The following is a 19,522-nucleotide window of genomic DNA, read 5'->3' as shown; positions in this document are numbered from 1 at the left end:
CTTTATTTCCTTCTCGTTAGTTCTGTCTTGTCGGTCGTTTCATATCACTGTCCACTTTTCCTCAGTCTTTTCGTCCAGTCTGTCTGTCGTTTTAACTAATCTGTTCCCAAGCGCTGGTATCGCACCGTTGGTTCTTCTTTCTTTCTGGTACCCTAATCGTAGCAAGCTTTCGAAATGGCCATATTTTCCAACCTCGTGCTGCTGGCAGCTTATTCAACATGTGTTGTTGGTGGGCCGGTCCCAAGGAACCACCAGAGGCGCCAGTAAGACACTTGTTTCCAGCCACCCCAGCAAAATCACTCACTAAGCAACTATAGGTTTATTGGATACTTTAACACTTCTTCCATAATTTCTTCAACATCTGAAAAGGCAGTCGCGCAACTAGACACTGCTCTAGTAGTAGAGCCTATTCAGCCAACAATATTCACATCAGTAGCCCCAGGTATCACGTTTGTGAATCCAGATGGCGAACCACTGGCGACGCAAGATCCAGAAACTGTTCTATCCACATCCTTCATCACACCTACACAAAATCCTACAACAGCCAAATCATCCAGTGTGGTACCCACACCTACCACTACGCCGGGTCTAAAACAAGCACCAGTCGAGAGTAGCCCAACCCCCACTCTCTCTTCTGATACCCTATCAGCACTGTCAAGCTCCGTCAAAGTTGTTGAAAACAGTACAGCTAGCGTTACTAGTCGTGAGTATCCCAAATTCACGTACTCGCCCATAGAGCAAGCGTCTTCGGCTTCCCTAGCCTCAGTCACTCCTCCTACCAGTGAAGCACCAGCGCCTACCTCTGGAGGAATGCCTGGCTTTCAACATCCTGGATCAGCAGCTCCAAGTCAACTACCATCGAACAACAGTTCTAGCCCGACTACCGTTGCGTCATCTGTAGGAGCATCTAGTGTTTCTAGCGGTTCACCTGTAGTATCGTCCTCGAGATCTACAGGTGACTTGGCGGACGTGACATCACGTATTATGGTCACATCATACACCACTGTGTATGTTTCTGCCCCGTCACCCGATGCGGCTATCACGGCATCTGAAGAGCCAGTATCAGGGTCAGCTACGCCTACTCCGGCTATGACAAGCTGCAAGGAAGGTCAGGAGGCAGTGCCACCTGTTGCCAGCTCAGCGGCTCTGGCTGTACCGTCGGATTCTTTACAGGTCCCACCAGTAGTAATCGTTACGTCGTTCACGACAGTCATGGCCACGCTGGCGCCCAGCGAGACATCCCAAGTACCAGCCACGTCTGCGGCACCCGAGCCAGTAGCACCCAGCTCCTCAGCTGCTTCTTCTGCCTCTGAAGCAACTTCGTCGTCAGCAGAGCCAACACCACCTGCAGCCCCTAGCAGCCCCTCTCCTCCTTCACCAGAAAGCTCAACATCAGCACAGCCAACCTCGTCCTCGGCACCCCCTGCAGAGCCTCCAGCGCAGCCATCTCCGTCCACCACTCCTACCCCGGAACCCTCACAGCAATCATCCCCCTCTCCATCCCCGTCTTCTCCAGAAGCCCCCGCATCGACATCAGATGCCACCTCATCTCCACCTGCACCCACAACCACCCTGTCCGCATCATCGCCGCCGCCGCCACCAGCACCTGAACCTACACCTTCTTCTCCGTCTTCGTCTTCGACAACATCAGAAGGCCCCCTCATCATCACCCCCATTCCACCAAGCCAGATCTTTACCGTAACGGCTACGACGACGGAGAAGGAGACGGTTAGGGAGACGGTCACTGTGACGGCTACGGCGTAGTGAGGTAGTGAATATATTTTTTATCCAAGAAAAGAAAAGTAATAGAGGGGGAGAGAAGAACGAAGATTGATTTGATACCCCTAGTTTTGCGGAACGGAGAGTTATTTAGTTATTGTATCTATTGACTAGTACATTTTTTTTACGAATCGCAAGTCGATCACTTCGAATTATTTCATTACTATAGTTCCAATTTACTTTATCTCAAGTGTTCATCATCCACTTAAGCGTGCATGTTCCAAGCCTCCTTACCTCCCTATCCCACCATCCCAATCTCAATATCCACTCTGCTCCTTCCCACCACCGCCACCCACTTATCCATCCTCATTATCGCGACTCGCCTTTGCACCACCCGCCGCATCCTCAATCCCCTGCGCATCACCCCTCAGCTTCTCAAAATACGCCTTGACATCCTCGGCCCCAACTGCCTGACCCGACTCGGCAAACGGCTTTAGGAACGCAGAAACCTTGTCTCTAATATGCGCATATGCCATTGCGCCCTGGATGGCGCGAACACGATCCATGTTGTTGAAGGCGGCTTCGCCACGGTCCAGGATACTGCCTGTGCCTACGGATTGCGCGCCTTGATCGCCGTCTTCTGAGACGGGGGGCTCGTAGGTGTCTTCTTCCTCGAGGAGTTGGGGGTGCAGTTTGAGTTGCGGGTAGCAAGTATCGCAGTGGCAGAGGTGGTCGCGGAAGTCGGGTTTGAAGAAGAGGGAGAAGGGGGTTGTGAGGGCGGGTTCGGGTAAGGCGGGAAGAGAGGTGTGTTTTAGTGCTTCGGCTTTCTTTGGGGGTGTAGGGAGGGCGGGAAGGCCCTCGGGGATGCTGGAGAGGGCGCCACTTGGGTCTTCAGACTTTTGGCGCTTAGCCGGTGCAGGAGCTGCTAGGTTCGAGGGAGTCTGCTGCTCCTCTTCGTCTTCATCGGATGCTTTGCGTTTCTTGCTGTCATTCTCTGGGGCAGCGACAGTGACCTTCTCTGAGTGGGAAAGCGCAATGGCTTTGTCGTAGTATACTGGTGGCAGGAATCCGGTTGAGCCCGCATATTTCTTGATCCATGGGTTTGCGGCGACGCACTTGTAGCAGAGGAAGTGGTCAAAGTCATCTTCTTCGGGAAATCCTGGAGGTAGGGGCGGGTCGTCGTCTTCTTCTTCGTCTTCGCCGCCAGCCGCTGCAATATCGTTCCCATCGACACCATTGCTGCTTGTGACTGTGTCGGCAATAGCCGTGTCGTTCGATGGCACCGTCTCTTCCGCATTCCCGTTAGCCTTTTTCTCTCCTTCCGCTGCCTTGTCGACATCCATAGCTTCGGTGGTACTATTCTTTGATCCAGCTTCAGGTTTTTCGATCATCTTGCTGTACTCCTCTCGAGTGAAGCCAACTAAACACTCGGGATGCCACCAATCCTCACCACAGCCACCTTCGTCACAGCTTCCAAGCCCAAGGCATTGGAACATTGTGCCCTTCTCTTCATGAGGATCATATTCTCGACCGCAGCCGCAGAATTTGTTTTGGAAGTTGTCATTGTATTTGTTGGTTTTCGCGGGCTCTTCTCCTGTCACCTCGCCTTTCAGCCCAGTCTTCGCATTGATGCGAAGTGTACAAGGCGTCATGTCCGGTATCCTCGTAGTGCCGCAATCGCATATGAAGTCGCGCTTATTGAACAGTTCAACGAGCGTGTGTTCGCCATGGCAGGAAATGGAGCATGAATAGCAGACGCCTGCTGGTGTGTACTGTTGAGCGGACGAAGCGGGCGCAGGATTGCAAGTGAGACATGCATAGAGGCTTTGTCTAAGGGGACCAAGGTCGCGCGTGCAAGTGTCGAATTGCTATCAGGCATCAGCAAGTGCACAGGTGATCTGGCGTGTGCTCACTCACATATGGAAGGGCCTCGCGTGCTTCTGCCTCGAGGCTAAGCTGCTCTTTGATAAAGCTATTCAAATACAATCAGCGAATTTCACCGTAGTTGTCTCCTAGAAAACATACTCTGCTGCCGTCTGGGAACTTTCGGATGCTTGCGACATGCTGCTAGAGCGCGGCTTGGAAGACATGCTTGTGGATTGTGAATCAGCCATGATCACAGAATATCCCACTGGTGACTGCTTTTATATTATTTCCGAACAGGCGCTGGAGATATGAGTCTATGCCAAAGCGCTTGAAAAGCCCCAAAGCTGACTTGTTGGGATTGCAAGTTGTGGAGGGTTGTGAGGCCTATCGATGGCACAAGATGCGCGTGGCCGTTGATTGGCTGCAGTCAAACCACTTTACGCGTGGAAAAGGAAAGCGCGACGCGGTCGTGTTGCTTGACCCTCTCCTACTCCTCTCCCACCTGCAGCCCCGCACTGCTGCACCCAATTACTATACTAGAGTCTCGTGCTTCATGTGAGAATTGTTAATTGAGTCAACATGAGGTACGTATCCCAAACACGCACGACTCAGACACCGAGCGCCAACCTCTAGCCCCTCCTTACCGCTAATACCACAATACTAACAAAGACTCAGCTCACCACCACCCCCACCCCTTCGCTCCAACATGTCGTCCGCAAATCGAGGCGCTGGGCCTGCCGGAAGAAGTAACAAACGCGCGAGGGACGATGAAGACCTTCCATCCTCAGCTGTGCATCCGCCGTCCAGTCGTAAGTTCGGTGCAAACAAAGGACACAACAAACGCCTAACAGCTCACAGCCATGGCCTCATCCCCTCCCATGTTGCCTAATGAAGATGATGCGGATATGCTTGACGAAGACGACATCATCCGCGATGTTGACGACCTAGAAGAGGATGCAGAAGAGGCCGAAGGAATCGATCTTTTTGCCGACGACTTCGAGAATGATTATGCAGCCCGTGAAAACGATGCCTATGAGGGCCAGGGAATAGACGATGAAGGCGAATACGAAGAGCTCAGTCTTGCGGAAAGGCGGAAACTCGATGCAAGCCTGAACGCTCGTGACAGGGAGGCAAGACGCCGTATGCCTGCTGCCTTTTTGCCAGACGACGATGAGCAAGATGGCCTAGCAGGTCTAATGGGACGCCGCCGTGTTCGGAGACACCGTTACGATGAAGAAGACGATATGGACATGGCCGACGACATCATGAATGAGGAATTGACGCTTGAAGCGCTCACCGATGTCAAAGCTAATACGTTGACCGATTGGGTTGCCCAACCACAGGTTGCCAGGACGATTGCGCGAGAGTTCAAGTCTTTCTTGACCGAGTACACGGATGAGCATGGCCACTCAGTTTACGGATCCCGCATTCGAACATTGGGCGAGGTCAACGCTGAGTCCCTCGAAGTCTCTTTCGACCATCTGGCAGAGCAGAAGGCCACGCTAGCCTACTGGCTTGCGAACACGCCAACTGAAATGCTCAAGATATTCGATCAGGTTGCCATGGAAGTGACTCTCCTTCACTACCCAGACTACGAGCGCATCCACTCTGAGATTCATGTCCGTATTACCGACGTACCTGTACAGTACACTCTCCGCCAGCTTCGTCAGTCACATCTCAACAGCCTTGTCCGTGTCAGCGGAGTAGTTACTCGTCGAAGCGGAGTTTTCCCGCAGTTGAAATATGTCAAGTTTGACTGCACCAAGTGCGGTGTCACACTTGGACCCTTCCACCAGGACTCCAATGTCGAGGTCAAGATATCCTTCTGTCAGAACTGCCAATCGCGTGGTCCTTTCACAGTCAACTCTGAGCGTACCGTCTATCGCAACTACCAGAAGCTCACTTTACAAGAGTCCCCTGGAACTGTTCCAGCTGGTCGTTTGCCGCGACACCGCGAGGTTATCTTGCTTTGGGATTTGATTGACTCTGCAAAGCCTGGTGAAGAGATAGAGGTCACAGGTATCTACCGCAATAACTACGATGCCGCTTTGAACAACAAGAACGGGTTCCCTGTCTTCGCTACCATTCTTGAAGCAAACTACATTGTCAAGTCTCACGACCAGTTGGCAGGCTTCCGCTTAACCGAAGATGACGAGAAGGAGATTCGAAGACTATCCAAAGACCCGCGTATCGTCGACAAGATCATCGGCTCTATTGCGCCAAGTATCTACGGGCATACTGACATCAAAACCGCTGTGGCACTTTCACTCTTTGGAGGTGTCAGCAAGGAGGCGCCAGGTCGACACTCAATTCGTGGTGATATCAACGTGCTTCTTCTTGGAGATCCCGGTACCGCCAAATCCCAGATCTTGAAGTATGTTGAGAAGACCGCCCATCGTGCAGTCTTCGCCACCGGTCAGGGTGCCTCTGCGGTTGGTCTCACAGCTTCGGTGCGTCGTGATCCTATGACAAGTGAATGGACTTTGGAGGGAGGCGCTCTAGTGCTTGCAGACAAGGGTACTTGTCTGATTGACGAGTTTGACAAGATGAACGACCAAGATCGTACCTCTATCCACGAAGCCATGGAGCAGCAGACTATTTCTATCTCGAAGGCTGGTATCGTCACGACACTTCAAGCACGTTGTTCAATTGTAGCTGCTGCCAATCCCATTGGTGGACGCTACAACTCCACAATCCCCTTCTCGCAGAATGTGGAGCTTACAGAGCCTATCCTGTCTCGATTTGACATTCTGTGCGTTGTTCGTGACACCGTCGATCCAGCGGAAGACGAGCGCCTTGCCAAGTTCGTGGTGAACTCCCATGGTCGAGCACACCCTCTTGTCAACTCAGCATATGGTTACTCTGACAAGGCCAAGGCGTCACAAAATGGTGATGACCAGATGGAAGTCGACGGAGATGCTCCAGTGAAGGAGGGCGAGATTCCACAGGAGCTTTTGAGGAAGTACATTCTCTATGCTCGGGAGAGGTGCAGACCCAAGCTCTACCAAATTGAGCAAGATAAGATTGCGCGTCTCTTTGCAGACATGCGTCGAGAGTCCATGGCAACGGGAGCCTACCCAATCACTGTAAGTTGAATGCTTTTAAATGATCTTGCCATCCGCTAATGTTATCAGGTCCGTCATCTTGAGGCTATATTGCGTATCGCAGAATCCTTCTGCAAGATGCGTTTATCCGACTACTGTTCATCAGTAGATATTGATCGCGCTATTGCTGTCGCGGTCGACTCTTTTGTTGGCTCGCAGAAGGTCAGCGCGAAGAAGGCCTTGGCAAGAGCCTTTGCCAAATACACTCTCAATCGACCTGGTGCTGTCTCAGCCCCAACTCGGGGAGGAAGACAGACGCAAAGAGCGGCAGCGTAGACAAGACTGCTGATGTATTTGGATAAAATCTGACGGATATCACGTGGTGATGAGTTCATGGCTACTGTTGTGTAACGTTGGACTAGAGTGCAATGATACCATATGATGTAGCGCTGTGTGAGTAAAACATTTTGACTTCTTGTATTAGCTGGGTGCTCAATGTCCAAACATCAGGTCTTCAATAGATAAGCTGTGCTCAACCAATACTAAACAATGTTACAAGTTCTGCAAGCGCATCATGTACATTTCACTACTATCCTACTTACCTAATTCAAATGCAACAGGCTTTATAAGCATCAAAGTACAATTACCTACCGAACTTAAGACTTAAACGATTAGTTCTAAAAACGATGCTCGCGGATGTGGTAGCTTAGTCATGATTTTATGGAGCTTAGTGCAAATCTTGGCGTCGTTTCGCCCACAGAATTTTGTGAGCGCACTACCTGGCGAACTTCCACAACTCACGACCGGAGCACAACAACACCCTTAGGAATTTCCCAGACAACTTCCTACGTGCAACGATGGCCCCCAAGAAGAACAAGAGAACCGCCGACTCCATCAACTCGCGCCTTGCGCTTGTGATGAAGTCCGGTAAGGTCACCCTCGGCTACAAGTCCACCCTCAAGAGCCTCCGCACTGGCAAGGCCAAGCTCGTCATCATTGCCGGCAACACTCCTCCTCTGAGAAAGTCTGAGCTCGAGTGTAGGTAACATGGTTTTCGCAATTCAAAAAAAAACATGGCTAACATCACTTCAGACTACGCTATGCTTTCCAAGACCTCTGTCCACCACTTCTCCGGAAACAACGTACGTATACATTCCACCCTCTCTCATTGCCTAACGACGAGATGGCCGTACAACGGAACATGTTATACATGAGTTCAGATATTCTCGGCCTACACTATAGGGACAGAATTGGACAGTAATAGGGTTCGTTGTACTGGTTTGTCTCCGAGGGCTGGCTCTGAGAATTGGTCCGATCATGGCCATGGAGAGCTGTCAGCTAACTTGATTGAAGATTGAGCTTGGAACTGCTTGCGGAAAGCTCTTCCGTTGCTCCGTCATGTCCATCCTCGACGCTGGTATGTTTTTGTTCGGCTTCTGCACATCGACGCGATCCACTGACAGTATATAGGTGACTCTGACATCCTGAGCACCAACACCGAGAACTAGATTGGTACAGCACGTGGGGAAAAAATCAGTTAGACATGATACCTAGGGTGTGGCGTATGCTCGGCCTTGATGATATCCAATGAATGACAAGATTCATGAGCCATCTTCTTGATCTGCCCTCTGCAATGTGACTCATTATGACTAGCCTGTCCGTGCTCTAACTATGTCATTGAGACAGAACTACGTCTCGCAAGCCGTCCGCGAGTTTGAGCAGGCAATAAGTGATGTTCACGAGTCCATTTTTGTGTATCTTGTATGCGCAGTGAAACAGAAGACAATGTCACTTGTCTACATGGTATTGTTTCAGAAGAGGCGCGTATAACATAATGATCGCAATCCGCTGCCACGGATCCCCAGGATTGCACGTTGAGTGGCGCTTACCTGCTTGGAAATCAATGCGCTCGCTTAATCGGGCCTTGGCGTGTGCTGCGCAATATTGTGATTAGCAATCACCACTGACGACTTCCCTCGACTTCGCCCTCCGACACCTCCCCACTAACACTCAAATAAAGGGTAAGGTACGGCTGTCGCAATCAAATTCTCTGGCAGACGTTTTACTGACATCTTTATCAGTCTGCGCACACACTCACTCTTTCTCGTTTTCGACGCTCTCCGAACATCCGCTCATTGATTTCAAAGCAGGAAGAACCGTCACAATGGCCCGCCGTCCCGCCCGTTGCTACCGCTACTGCAAGAACAAGCCCGTACGTCAGACTGGAGATACAAGGAGAGGAGGACAATAGGCTGACTGATTGCAGTACCCCAAGAGCAGGTTCAACCGTGGTGTACCCGATGCCAAGATCCGCATCTTCGACCTCGGTCGCAAGAAGGCCAACGTAGACGACTTCCCTCTCTGCATCCACTTGGTCTCCAACGAGTACGAGCAGCTGTCTTCCGAGGCTCTCGAAGCCGCCCGTATTTGCGCCAACAAGTACATGGTCAAGAGCGGAGGAAAGGAATCTTTCCATCTCCGTGTCCGTGTCCACCCCTACCACGTCGTCCGTATCAACAAGATGTTGTCTTGCGCTGGTGCCGATAGATTGCAAACCGGTATGCGTGGTGCTTTCGGCAAGCCCAACGGTCTTGTCGCTCGTGTCAACATTGGTCAGATCCTCATGTCCGTCAGGACTAGGGACTCTAACCGCGCTATTGCTCTCGAGGCTCTGAGGCGTTGCCAGTACAAGGTATGTGGATAAAAACTACATATTAGTAATGTTTCGAAACTAACCAGCTTCAGTTCCCTGGTCGCCAGAAGATCATCGTCTCCAAGAACTGGGGATTCACCCCTCTCAAGCGCGAGGAGTACGTCCAGCAGCGCCAGGAGGGTAAGGTCAAGATCGACGGTGCCTACGTTCAGTTCCTCCGCAACAAGGGTAACCTTGCCGACAACATCCGCCGCTTCCCTACCGCTTTCGAAGCATCTGCTTAGATTTTGAGTTGAGCGAAATGGGTTGCTGTGCATGATGATCATGGGTCCAATGGGAATTCGGTTACGGCGTGATTTGTTTTCTTCATCGGTTATGGATGAAGGCTGGAGGGAGAGCCTCTGCGGCATGTAACTGTAGAGAACGACCAGGAACAGCCCGACAATGACAAATGATACAACAATGTCTGCTTCCCACATGGCAGTATGAGGAGGACGTGATGGTACGATGAAGACTAGTCAAGTGCATGCCCAGTTCAACCAGCACATTTGCATGGAAGGCTATGGTGATTAGGATCGCCCATGTCAGATATCTGGACCTGATTCTTTAATGCTACTGGTGAAACAGGAGAATATGTTTCCAATAATGTGCCATTTATTTCTAATCACAACACTGCTATGCTAATTGTGGATTGAGTGGGAATAAGGAAAAGATACTTGAACAAACGCCCAGTGATTCCCAGGCGCTCCACGCGAATGTTATCCAACCTCCCTTCAAGAAACAAAGATTAAACGCCAACACCCGCGCCCCGACCTTCAGCCTGGGCTCTAGAAAACTGCTGCAACAGCTGCAAGACTCCCCCACCATTGTTCGCTGGTGCAACCGCCTCTTCTTCATCGTCGTCGTCTTGCGCTAGCCGGCTTGTTCGCCACGAGTCACCAAGCATGCTTTCTTCCTCGATGCGAGTGTGCGACGGACCCGGTGCATCCGACACTGGTTGAAGAGGCGTACGGTACCGGTTCGTCCCCGCTTGGTGAGGTGAGCCACGCAGCATCGAGGCCGAGGAAGGCTGATGGTGCGGATCAAGCATCATAGAGGTCATGGGCTCGTCTCTTGCCATGGGTCTCTGTCTCGGTGTTCTTTGCTGGAGGTTTTGGCGACTGGGTTGGTTTCGGCTTGGTGCTTTTGCGCCCATCTCTATTGGTTGAGCGGTCTGAGACATTGTGCCAAAGGTGTTTGGGAATTGTGGTGGGGGATGAAAGTTACTGCGGCCTTGTAGACGGCTGTTGTAGCCGCGGCCGGAATTCTGGTATGTGTCTAGGAAGCCGTAGTAGGAAGCCATCATCTTGTTGTCTTTGGCCATGAAGTAATCTTCGCGGAGGTCTGGGTCTTCTCTGCGGGCGCCGGTGCCGTTGGCGGGGATGTTGTTGGCGTTACGGGTTGTCTTTGTGGATGGGAACATGGAGTAGGAACATGTGACGCCTAAGCCGTCGACGACGATCGAGAATTCGCGGAAGAAGTCGACAATCCGCTCGCTACAATTGGGTAGTCTGAAAATGAGCAGGAATGGAGTGACAACCATGCTCAAAATCTCCTCGGCAAATATGAGGATTTTGGGTTGGTATAGTTTGGTGAACTCAGCGCGGACTTCGTCAGTATGTAGTCTGTCACGCCACGATTCGGGTTCATAGCGTGTGTGATAGATGACATGGTTGAGGTAGTAGGCCGGGTCTGTGACTTGGTCTTCCTGAGGGCTGCTTCCCCTTGCGACGCGGTATACCGTAGTAAGGATACCAATCCAGAAGATAGCTGTCTTGCCAGGTGTGATTTCAAAGTTGAGAAACAACTCGGAGCCGAGAAGGGTAAATAATACGAGGACGAATGCGAAAGCACCTGCAATGAATGCGACAAATGATGATAGCTGCTCAGTTTTGTCTTTCGGAAACTGGGCGAGGTAGAGATTCGCATATGGATAGGCCATGTTACGGCGACGGGCAAAGTAATGAGGAAGTTCGTTGAATTCGCGGAATTTCCACTGAGCGAAAGTCGTGAAGTCCCGATTGCTGAGCTGGCCTGGGTCCTTGTGGTATTCAGTGAAGTATTTGAACAGGTATGAGGCCAGCACAAAAACCACAGCAAAAGGGGCGCAAAGAATACTAATGATGCCGGTCCAGAAGAAACGTGTCTTCAATCGCTTAACGAGCTCCCGGCGGTTGCGTTCCTTGAGAAAGTCTGGGTTGAATTGGCCATTTGGTCCGCTGAAGACGAAGTCCATAATGGCAAGGTTGACATGCCATTTGGTAGTCTCGGAGAAGATGTAGCGGTTGCCCAGGAAGGGCAAGGGGACAGTGACGTCAAGTATCTCCTTGTTGAATAGGGCAATGAGATAGTTATCACGGCGCATGAGGCGGCCTGCGATATCAATAGCATCCAGGCGCTGCCTGCTTTTCGAGTCGAGTAACTTGCGTGTTTCTGGTGACAGATTGGAAGCAGTAGTCAAGTTCAAATCTCGTAACGCCATGATGCGTGTGACGACTTGCTGCCATTGTATCGTTTGAATGTCGCAGTCGGGAATGTCCAATAAATAGTGGTAGAAATCGTGCATAGCTCGCAGCCGAGGTATGTCTGTGACCATGTTGTAGAATGAGTAGAGCCAATATATGACGAAAAGCCAGAGGGCCAGTATCCAAAAGCCGTGTATTCTACGTACTGTCAGTTGAAACTTTGTGGTATCGGAAAGAAGAGCTAACCTCGCAGCACACTTTGGTACCAAGACCTGGCTCATCTTGTTGCTGTCAGGAAATTTGGAGTAGTCGATACACCATCCAAGAAATGTCATGAAGCCCACCACAAATGCTGTTTGCAGAAGCGTCAAGACCTTCCTCAGAAGGATCGAGTATATGCCACAACCAACGTAGTACTCATAGACCTCAGTCATATAGTTATCCAAATCCGTCTGATTTACCCAAAGCCACAAGGCTTTCTCCCGAGGATCTGCCGCGAAGTGTCCAGGTCTACTGGTATGCCCCCAAGGTTGTGAAGGTGCCCCTCTTCTGTCGTCGTCGTGAAGTCGTTGCTGTGTGCGGGTAGCATCCCACTGCGCCCGTGTCTGTCGCGTTGACGGGCCTGGTACAGGCATGGGAAGACCTTCACCGCGCTTACTTGAACCCGGTGCTGGCCCATGTCCGCCTTCGAGCAGCAGGGACTGGGGAACATCGTCGTCATCGTCGATAGGCGCAGTGCGGGCTGGCGCAGGCTGTCTCCACGCGGGTATGCGACCTGCTGTGTTGATGCCTGGTGGTGCGTTACGTTTGGCATCTGGAGAGACTGCGCGGCTCTCGGTCGTCATCTGGCTGGAGGACGCTTCCTCAAGCAAGTGCGCCAGGTCCTGCTCCTCAAAGCGAGCACCAAAGTTCTCCTCGTCTATGTCCATCTCGTGCTGCTCCTCAGTCGAGACAGAGTCACGGTGGTGTGTAGTGTTTAGCGGTTCGTTCTCGTAAAGATCGTCTGAGGCAGAGGGAAGGAGTCTGGACAGCAGGTTGGAAGCCATCATGGTCGTTGTGCGGTATTGCGCTGAGCCAACGGGCGGGGCGCGTGGCCGTGCTGCGCTGGATGGGTGCGTTTTATGGGCGAGTAGGGTCAGAGGACCAAAAGCGTGATCCCCAGAAGTTGAGGCCTGAATCCATGGGCTCTGACGCAAGTCTGGTCAGTAGTTGTATCAGCAGGATACAAGTGGGCGGCGATGAGTGTGGCTATCGTCGAGCGCCTCATCGACATGGGACTCATGCAGGTGACGCGCCGCGCTGGTACCTATCGATCTATCTATCGATAAGCTCGGCTGCACCTGCCCTGGGTTTGCCCGACATGACACCTTTCTAGGCAAAGGTCACGACACCCATTCATTCATGACGACAAGCTATTTCCACGACCGCGCTGCTCCAGCGTCCCAGAATGGCGCTTCTCCCTCGTCGCCATGGGGGACGCCCGCTTCAAAGGGTGCGAATGCGCTAGCCAGCCGCATCACGAGTGTGCTCTCCGCTTCCTATGCAGATCTTGAGATTCGAGATGCCTTAGAAACTCTGGATGCACGTGGAGTACAAAACTCTGCGGAGACGCGTCGTCAACTTCGCCTTGATGTGCAAAAAGAAGTCATACAGTGCAATGGCGAGATCATCAAGGACTTTGGCCAGGTTGCCGAGGTATGTCAGAACACAAGCACTAAAAGTAGTCTGCTAAACGATTCCAGCAATTGAAGCGCATCGGAACAGCAATCAGCAGTCTGAACAACTACTGTGCTGATATGCGTGGCCATATTGCGGCTGCAAACAAAGAGACTGACCCTGTCTTGGAAGAAGCTACCAGTCTCGTAAGCCAGAAGAAACAGGTCGAATCCAAACAGCAAGTGCTTAACGCATTCACTGCTCATTTCCTCATCACGGAGGAGGATGTAACTGTATTGACTTCTACCGCGGAGCCTGTTAACGAGGAATTCTTCCAAATATTGACTCGTGTAAAAAAGATACATCATGACTGCCAAGTACTTCTCGGGACCGAAGATCAGCGACTGGGCATAGAGGTGCTAGAAAGAAGCTCCAAACAGCTCAACTCTGCTTTCCAAAAGCTTTATCGGTGGATCCAACGCGAATTCAAAACGCTAGATCTGGAGAATCCACAGATCAGCGCATCGGTCCGGCGATCTCTGCGTGTACTGGCTGAACGACCTACCCTGTTCCAAAGCTGTCTAGACTCTTTTGCTGAAGCTCGCGAGTCGATTCTGTCAGACGCCTTCCATGCAGCATTGACCGGCTCGACATCAGAAAACCACATAGCCACCAAGCCCATTGAGTTTTACGCTCACGATCCGCTGCGCTATGTGGGAGATATGCTTGCATGGGCTCACTCTACGACAGTATCAGAAAGAGAGGCACTCGAAAACCTTTTCATTTCGGATGGTGAAGAAATCAAACGTTCCATCCAGGCTGGCTTGGAAAGCGAGCCTTGGCTAAGAGGTGACCAAGATGCCGAGGTGTTTGACGGGCGAAAGGCTCTCAATCAACTTGTTAGCCGTGATCTTGCAGGTGTAGCTCGTTTGTTGAGACAGCGAACAGAACAAGTCATCCAAAGTCATGACGATGCGACCCTGGCATACAAAATTGCCAATCTGATTGGCTTTTACAAGGGAACGTTTGCAAAGCTGCTTGGGGCCGATTCAGAAGTTCTGGATGTCTTTGACACATTAGAAGCTTCTGCGATGCGGCAGTTCCGCGCAAATATGAGAGACTACGTCGCCAACGTACAAAGTGATCTTGCTGTGGCGCCAGCAGATCTCTCTCCTCCTGAATTCCTGGAAGAGGCATTGCAAATACTCAAAGTACTTGCAAAAAGTTATGATACATCACTTGCTGCAACAGATGATGATGGCCAGGGCTTCCAGGCTGTACTATCAGAAGCTCTTGATCCTTTCTTGAGCAGTTGCGAGAACCTACAGAAAGGCATGAAAGAGCCTGATAACTCCATCTTCGCCGTCAACTGCTTGTTTGCGGCCAAAGAAGTTCTCTCGCAATATGCTTTCACCAAGGAGCGAGTCAGCGATCTCGAGGACACAATCCAGGAGACTGTAGTCAAACTAACAGACTATCAACATCAATACCTGGTCAACGAGTCTGGTCTAGTTACTCTGCTTGAGGCGCTTGCACCAATCAGCGACTCTGCCGAAAGTCTCAAGACAGTGCCCCAGTTGGAAGCATTCAAACCAGATGCACTAGTCTCTGCCAGTCAACAGCTGGATGAGTTCTTACCATCTGCCCTCATCGACGCAGCAGAGAACATCAAGCAGCTACGCAATAGAAAGATGATACAAGATATCACGGAAGAGGCTGCTGGCAAGTTCTGTGAGGATTTTGAGTTGGTAGAGGGCAAGATAATAGCTGCGGATGAGTTGATGGACGATGAGGAAGAGGAAGGTGAGGAGCAGGAACCCAGATTGAGGGATTTGTTCCCTCGTACCAGTGGTGAAATACGGGTGCTACTGAGCTAGAGAGCTATACGTATAGAATAGATGTGGCCTCGTTGAAGTGTAGGCCTGTATCCTGCATCGTGAAACGTGCTTTACTCATTAAGTTGCGTCATAGTTTGGTTGTATTAACTACGGCTAGGCTTTATCGTATTTACTGCGGTTTCTTCTTCTCCCATTCCTCTGGTGTATGACACTTTGGTGTCCACGCATGTATCGCTGCAATTTCTTCCTTCAGTGTACTGTTGACTAGCCGGTGTCGTGCTAGAGTGGTCTTCTTGGCAAATTGTGGTGATACGATGATGGCCTCGTACATTTGCCCGCATCCGCCTGTTTGTAATATCAGCGTAGTCCTGTGACTCAGAGAGCGTCCGAAAAGAAAATATCCCACGCCAGACCCCGCCCGTCGCGTTTTGCTTTGTTTTCTTCGCTTTCTTATCTTAGTAGAAAAATGAAATTTATGCATACCACTCAAATCTTCAATCTCAACATGTGTTGCACCGAGTCCGTCTTCCAGTTTCTTCTTGATTCCTTCCATGGTCACGCCGGAGGTAGCCTGCACGTTCGTGGCCTCCACATCCGTTCTTGCACTCATTGCTTTGGTATTTTCTGAATCGATCGCAAGAGTGTCGAGTGTTTTGTAAAGTTTGTGTCGTGGATCCATGTGGTAATGATGTGATATTCCTCCAGTGTTCCTATCTTCGGATCTGATAAGATTGGGTCTCCGGATCAGGAAAAGGCGCAGACCGGAAGCGGGGAGGGGCTGATGACGCATGTCAGCTACGGGTGCAGGGGTGATTGGCACGTGCCTTTGTGATTGCAAAGTATTGCTGCTTTGGGCTTGCAATTTTTCCATTAAGAGCTGTATGTTTGTGTCCACGGCACGGCGATTCGCAATGAATGCGACTACTACTTGTGCGCCGTTCTCCCAGGCGGTTGTAAGAGCAATGCGGAGGCTGTAGGTTTACTTTCCACAGGCTGAATATTGTTCCTTTGAATCTCACAGCCAGACAACCAAACATATACAAACTTTCTCTGGAAAAGTACTGATTGTAAATAAAGGTATCCGCGAGAGCTTGCAGACAATTCTTGGGACAATACCGGATTGCTACTCGAAGCACCGTTCAATGCGTCTCGCCGCCAGTCAAACACCGTCCTCCTCACCATTGACCTCACCAAAGCCGTTGCCGACGAGGCCATTGCACTCAACTCTTCGATCATCATCGCATACCATCCTATCATATTTCGAGGCCTGAAGTCATTGACTCTTGCGGATACACAACAGCAATCACTACTGCGGCTAGCCAGTTATGGTATTAGTGTATACTGTCCACATACAGCGTTAGATGCGGCACCAGGAGGATTGGGAGATTGGCTAGCAGATATTGTTACAGGCACAAAGAATGTGGGTCAGTCTCCAGACGCGGGTGCTCAACCAGAGCCCTCAAATCCTACAGAGGAAAACAACAACGATCCCTTCATTGAGAAGAAACGGCCAACTTTTACCCTGAACCACCACCCGAGCCAGCGCACCCTACAACTTGGCAAGCTGCTCACTTCAACAGCCCCGGTTACTGCTCCACACAAAAGAGAAGTCATCAAACCTCAGACGCCGGAACTCGCTTCACATCCCAGCGCCGGCATGGGCCGCATCGTGAGATTCGACCATGCCCAGCCCCTTCCCACCCTCCTCGATCGCATAGGCAAAGGGCTCAACAACCCCAAGGGCTTCCCAATCGCAATCCCCCAAGGCAAAACAATCTCTGACATGCAAATCAAAAGCGTAGGCATCTGCGCAGGCTCTGGCTCCGGCCTCCTCAGCGGCCTAGACGTCGATTTGCTCTTCACAGGCGAGCTAGACCATCACGCAGCGCTCGCGGCAATCGAACAAGGAAGAGTAGTTATCAGCTTGTTCCATAGCAATTCTGAGCGCGGGTTCCTCGCCGAGGTTATGAGTACGCAGCTGGAAGATGCTGTGGAGGAGGAGTGGAAAAAGGTTAGGGAAGAGTACAAGGAAAATGGCGAGTTTGAGGAGGCGCTGGCGGACGAAGAAGTCATTGTTGAGGTCAGCGAGGCAGATAGGGATCCGTATGGTATTGTGGTTCTGAGGGATGATGCGGAACAAGCATAGCGACAATACAGTATTCGAGCAGTATAGGCGATAGTTGGGGTTCTGGAAAGAGCCGGGCATGCTCAATGTTACTCGCTAAACGAGCGTATAGATCCTGGGTCGTCCCACACATTAGCCGACCAGTGAAAACAACATTGCTTTTGCCTCAACCATTGAGTGAAGATGGCGGAGAAATGGCAATATGAATTATACAAAACTTGCTCTTTCCATCGAAACTCAAAACCGAAGCGCATTCAGCGCTTTCGCAAACATCCTCCGTGGCGCAATTGGCTAGCGCGTCTGACTGTTACAGCAGTAGCTTATCAGGAGGTTGAAAGTTCGAGCCTTTCCGGGGGAGTTTCGCTTTTTTTTTGCCCTCATTACCACATACCGGTCTTTTTTGCTCACACAATTCTCTGCCTAGACATTGCAGTTCACTTTTTGTTCTTGCTCCTCATGCCCAGACTTTATTCCACACATTCAAACTGAGAAGCAGCACATCACATCTACAGACTTGATTTTTTGGATACTTGATTCTTGTTCCAACAGGAAAAGTCAACATTTCGCATCTACTTTGATAATAACACATTGTTTGGATATCGTATCGTATAACCCAAAGTCGCTCACTGTCCTTAGACAAATATCCTCGAGCCTCGCTTTCACCATAACCATGTTCGTTCCCGAAGTAGCATTATCAACGTGTCTCACGCCAACCTCTGGGTTATTCCCCGGCGACGCCTGTTCTGGGCCCAACGACGGCATTACCCTCGCTAGGAGATTGCGGCGGGAAAACCGCGGTGGTGGTGGAGTTTGCGCACCTGCACCACCAGTAGTATTAGGAGAAAAAGTAGTAGTAGTAGTAGTATCTCGGTAGCTAGGCGGATCTTTGGGAGAAGTGGAATGTGGATTTAACCGTGAAGTTAGGATCGATTCGAGTTCGTGCAGGACGAGTGGTAGTTTCCAGAATTCTGTGCTGTTTATGGGACCGGATAGGTGGATGAGGTGCGGGGGAGAGGTGTCAGAGGCGAAGCCGAGGACTTGGACTGATGGAGATGAGGAAGATGAGGAGTCTTCTTGGAAGAAACTGGAGGAGTTGTCTGATTTTGTGGGCACAAGGAATGTGTCTGAAGGGAGGAGGGCGAGGGTTGTGGTTGCCATGGCGTAGGTGATGCGTTGGTGGATGAGGGGGAGGATGTGAGTGTCGATTACGGACTCAATTTGTTGGGTGCGTGTGGTGTTTAGTTGGTCGAGGATTGAGGGTGATGGAGAGGATGCGTGGGGTGAGTATGGTGGTGGAGCGGCATTTTCGTGTTTCTCTGACATCTTTCCAAGAGTGATAGGTGGGCTCCTGGGTGTGAGGTGTCGAGGTTCGTAGCCTGGCGAAAAACGTCGTGTAATTGGTAACGGTGTAACAGCAGCCTTGTGCTCACATACAAAAAGTCTCCAAGGCTACTCTGTTGTAGTATGGTAGTTCGATGGCAAACCCCGGAAGAACGGTTACCAGTCTTCTACCGATCACGACAAGCCACCGACCCAAAGCAGACACGATAATCTGCCCTGTCTCCGCCTCACAACTGAGGTCTTTCAACTAGCGCCAAGTATCGCCACAGTCATTGTCTCGTAATGCCGTACTTTGTGGTAGTCACAGGATGCCTTAAACACACACGGGTAAGCGAATCAGACATCTTTCAATCAAGGACACCCGAGGCCACCCGGGCCGGTCCATCTTGGCCAACCAAACTCCATGTCTGCCCAAGAAGAAGGAAAGATTCAGGCAGATACGCCACTATCAGTGCTTTTCACACAGCAAAAAGGTTATATGTCCATGTCTGAGACAGACACAGCGATGTGCCTATCGCATTCCAATGCGTCAAACGACCGAGCAAACGACCGAAAAATCATGAGATTTGCAGTGCAGACTTGAACGCTTTAGGTCACCGGGAGGGCAAGAATAATCCTTTTGAAGGAAAGATCCGTACACCCAGTTAGGCCTCCGGAGTAAGGTCACATGTTGTGGCTGTGAACGCATAAGGCAGAATTATTGTGGGTCTGACTACCCCAGGTTGGCTGCCGTCCCTGGGCTCATACATGGTCTGTGCGATCTTCTAACCACTTTT

General features: G+C 50.9%; 10 protein-coding genes across 10 annotated transcripts; 6 read left to right on the top strand and 4 right to left on the bottom strand.

Moving 5' to 3' along the window:
• Positions 1–174: 174 nt before the first annotated feature.
• On the top strand, positions 175–1,764 carry COCCADRAFT_27526 (uncharacterized protein; the record flags this gene model as incomplete). Its single annotated transcript, XM_007715656.1, has 2 exons — positions 175–263; positions 318–1,764. The coding sequence occupies 2 exons, from the start codon at positions 175–177 to the stop codon at positions 1,762–1,764; spliced, it is 1,536 nt and encodes a 511-aa protein (XP_007713846.1).
• Positions 1,765–2,075: 311 nt separating this feature from the next.
• COCCADRAFT_27525 (uncharacterized protein) lies at positions 2,076–3,809 on the bottom strand (the record flags this gene model as incomplete). The annotated part of the gene is made up of 3 exons (XM_007715655.1): positions 2,076–3,587; positions 3,637–3,691; positions 3,745–3,809. 3 exons carry the CDS (start codon positions 3,807–3,809, stop codon positions 2,076–2,078), a joined length of 1,632 nt encoding a protein of 543 aa, XP_007713845.1.
• A 482-nt stretch (positions 3,810–4,291) lies between these two features.
• On the top strand, positions 4,292–6,965 carry COCCADRAFT_100292 (uncharacterized protein; the record flags this gene model as incomplete). Its single annotated transcript, XM_007715675.1, has 3 exons — positions 4,292–4,394; positions 4,444–6,671; positions 6,720–6,965. 3 exons carry the CDS (start codon positions 4,292–4,294, stop codon positions 6,963–6,965), a joined length of 2,577 nt encoding a protein of 858 aa, XP_007713865.1.
• A 521-nt stretch (positions 6,966–7,486) lies between these two features.
• Positions 7,487–8,137, top strand: COCCADRAFT_6344 (uncharacterized protein; the record flags this gene model as incomplete). The annotated part of the gene is made up of 4 exons (XM_007715646.1): positions 7,487–7,667; positions 7,722–7,771; positions 7,983–8,046; positions 8,100–8,137. 4 exons carry the CDS (start codon positions 7,487–7,489, stop codon positions 8,135–8,137), a joined length of 333 nt encoding a protein of 110 aa, XP_007713836.1.
• A 656-nt stretch (positions 8,138–8,793) lies between these two features.
• On the top strand, positions 8,794–9,566 carry COCCADRAFT_100258 (uncharacterized protein; the record flags this gene model as incomplete). The annotated part of the gene is made up of 3 exons (XM_007715674.1): positions 8,794–8,841; positions 8,896–9,321; positions 9,375–9,566. 3 exons carry the CDS (start codon positions 8,794–8,796, stop codon positions 9,564–9,566), a joined length of 666 nt encoding a protein of 221 aa, XP_007713864.1.
• Positions 9,567–10,069: 503 nt separating this feature from the next.
• On the bottom strand, positions 10,070–12,832 carry COCCADRAFT_100215 (uncharacterized protein; the record flags this gene model as incomplete). The annotated part of the gene is made up of 2 exons (XM_007715673.1): positions 10,070–11,984; positions 12,033–12,832. 2 exons carry the CDS (start codon positions 12,830–12,832, stop codon positions 10,070–10,072), a joined length of 2,715 nt encoding a protein of 904 aa, XP_007713863.1.
• Positions 12,833–13,187: 355 nt separating this feature from the next.
• Positions 13,188–15,319, top strand: COCCADRAFT_27520 (uncharacterized protein; the record flags this gene model as incomplete). The annotated part of the gene is made up of 2 exons (XM_007715654.1): positions 13,188–13,481; positions 13,529–15,319. The coding sequence occupies 2 exons, from the start codon at positions 13,188–13,190 to the stop codon at positions 15,317–15,319; spliced, it is 2,085 nt and encodes a 694-aa protein (XP_007713844.1).
• Positions 15,320–15,449: 130 nt separating this feature from the next.
• COCCADRAFT_100224 (uncharacterized protein) lies at positions 15,450–15,959 on the bottom strand (the record flags this gene model as incomplete). The annotated part of the gene is made up of 2 exons (XM_007715672.1): positions 15,450–15,625; positions 15,764–15,959. The coding sequence occupies 2 exons, from the start codon at positions 15,957–15,959 to the stop codon at positions 15,450–15,452; spliced, it is 372 nt and encodes a 123-aa protein (XP_007713862.1).
• Positions 15,960–16,191: 232 nt separating this feature from the next.
• On the top strand, positions 16,192–17,426 carry COCCADRAFT_27518 (uncharacterized protein; the record flags this gene model as incomplete). Its single annotated transcript, XM_007715653.1, has 2 exons — positions 16,192–16,253; positions 16,358–17,426. 2 exons carry the CDS (start codon positions 16,192–16,194, stop codon positions 17,424–17,426), a joined length of 1,131 nt encoding a protein of 376 aa, XP_007713843.1.
• A 534-nt stretch (positions 17,427–17,960) lies between these two features.
• COCCADRAFT_38127 (uncharacterized protein) lies at positions 17,961–18,728 on the bottom strand (the record flags this gene model as incomplete). The annotated part of the gene is made up of 1 exon (XM_007715671.1): positions 17,961–18,728. The coding sequence occupies one exon, from the start codon at positions 18,726–18,728 to the stop codon at positions 17,961–17,963; it is 768 nt and encodes a 255-aa protein (XP_007713861.1).
• Between the last annotated feature and the right edge of the window lie 794 nt (positions 18,729–19,522).

This window comes from Bipolaris zeicola (assembly GCF_000523435.1).
Source record: "Bipolaris zeicola 26-R-13 unplaced genomic scaffold scaffold_112, whole genome shotgun sequence".
Taxonomy (NCBI): Eukaryota; Fungi; Ascomycota; class Dothideomycetes; order Pleosporales; family Pleosporaceae; genus Bipolaris; species Bipolaris zeicola.
Note: the sequence above shows the minus strand (reverse complement) of the source record. Positions and strands in the feature narration are given on the sequence as shown.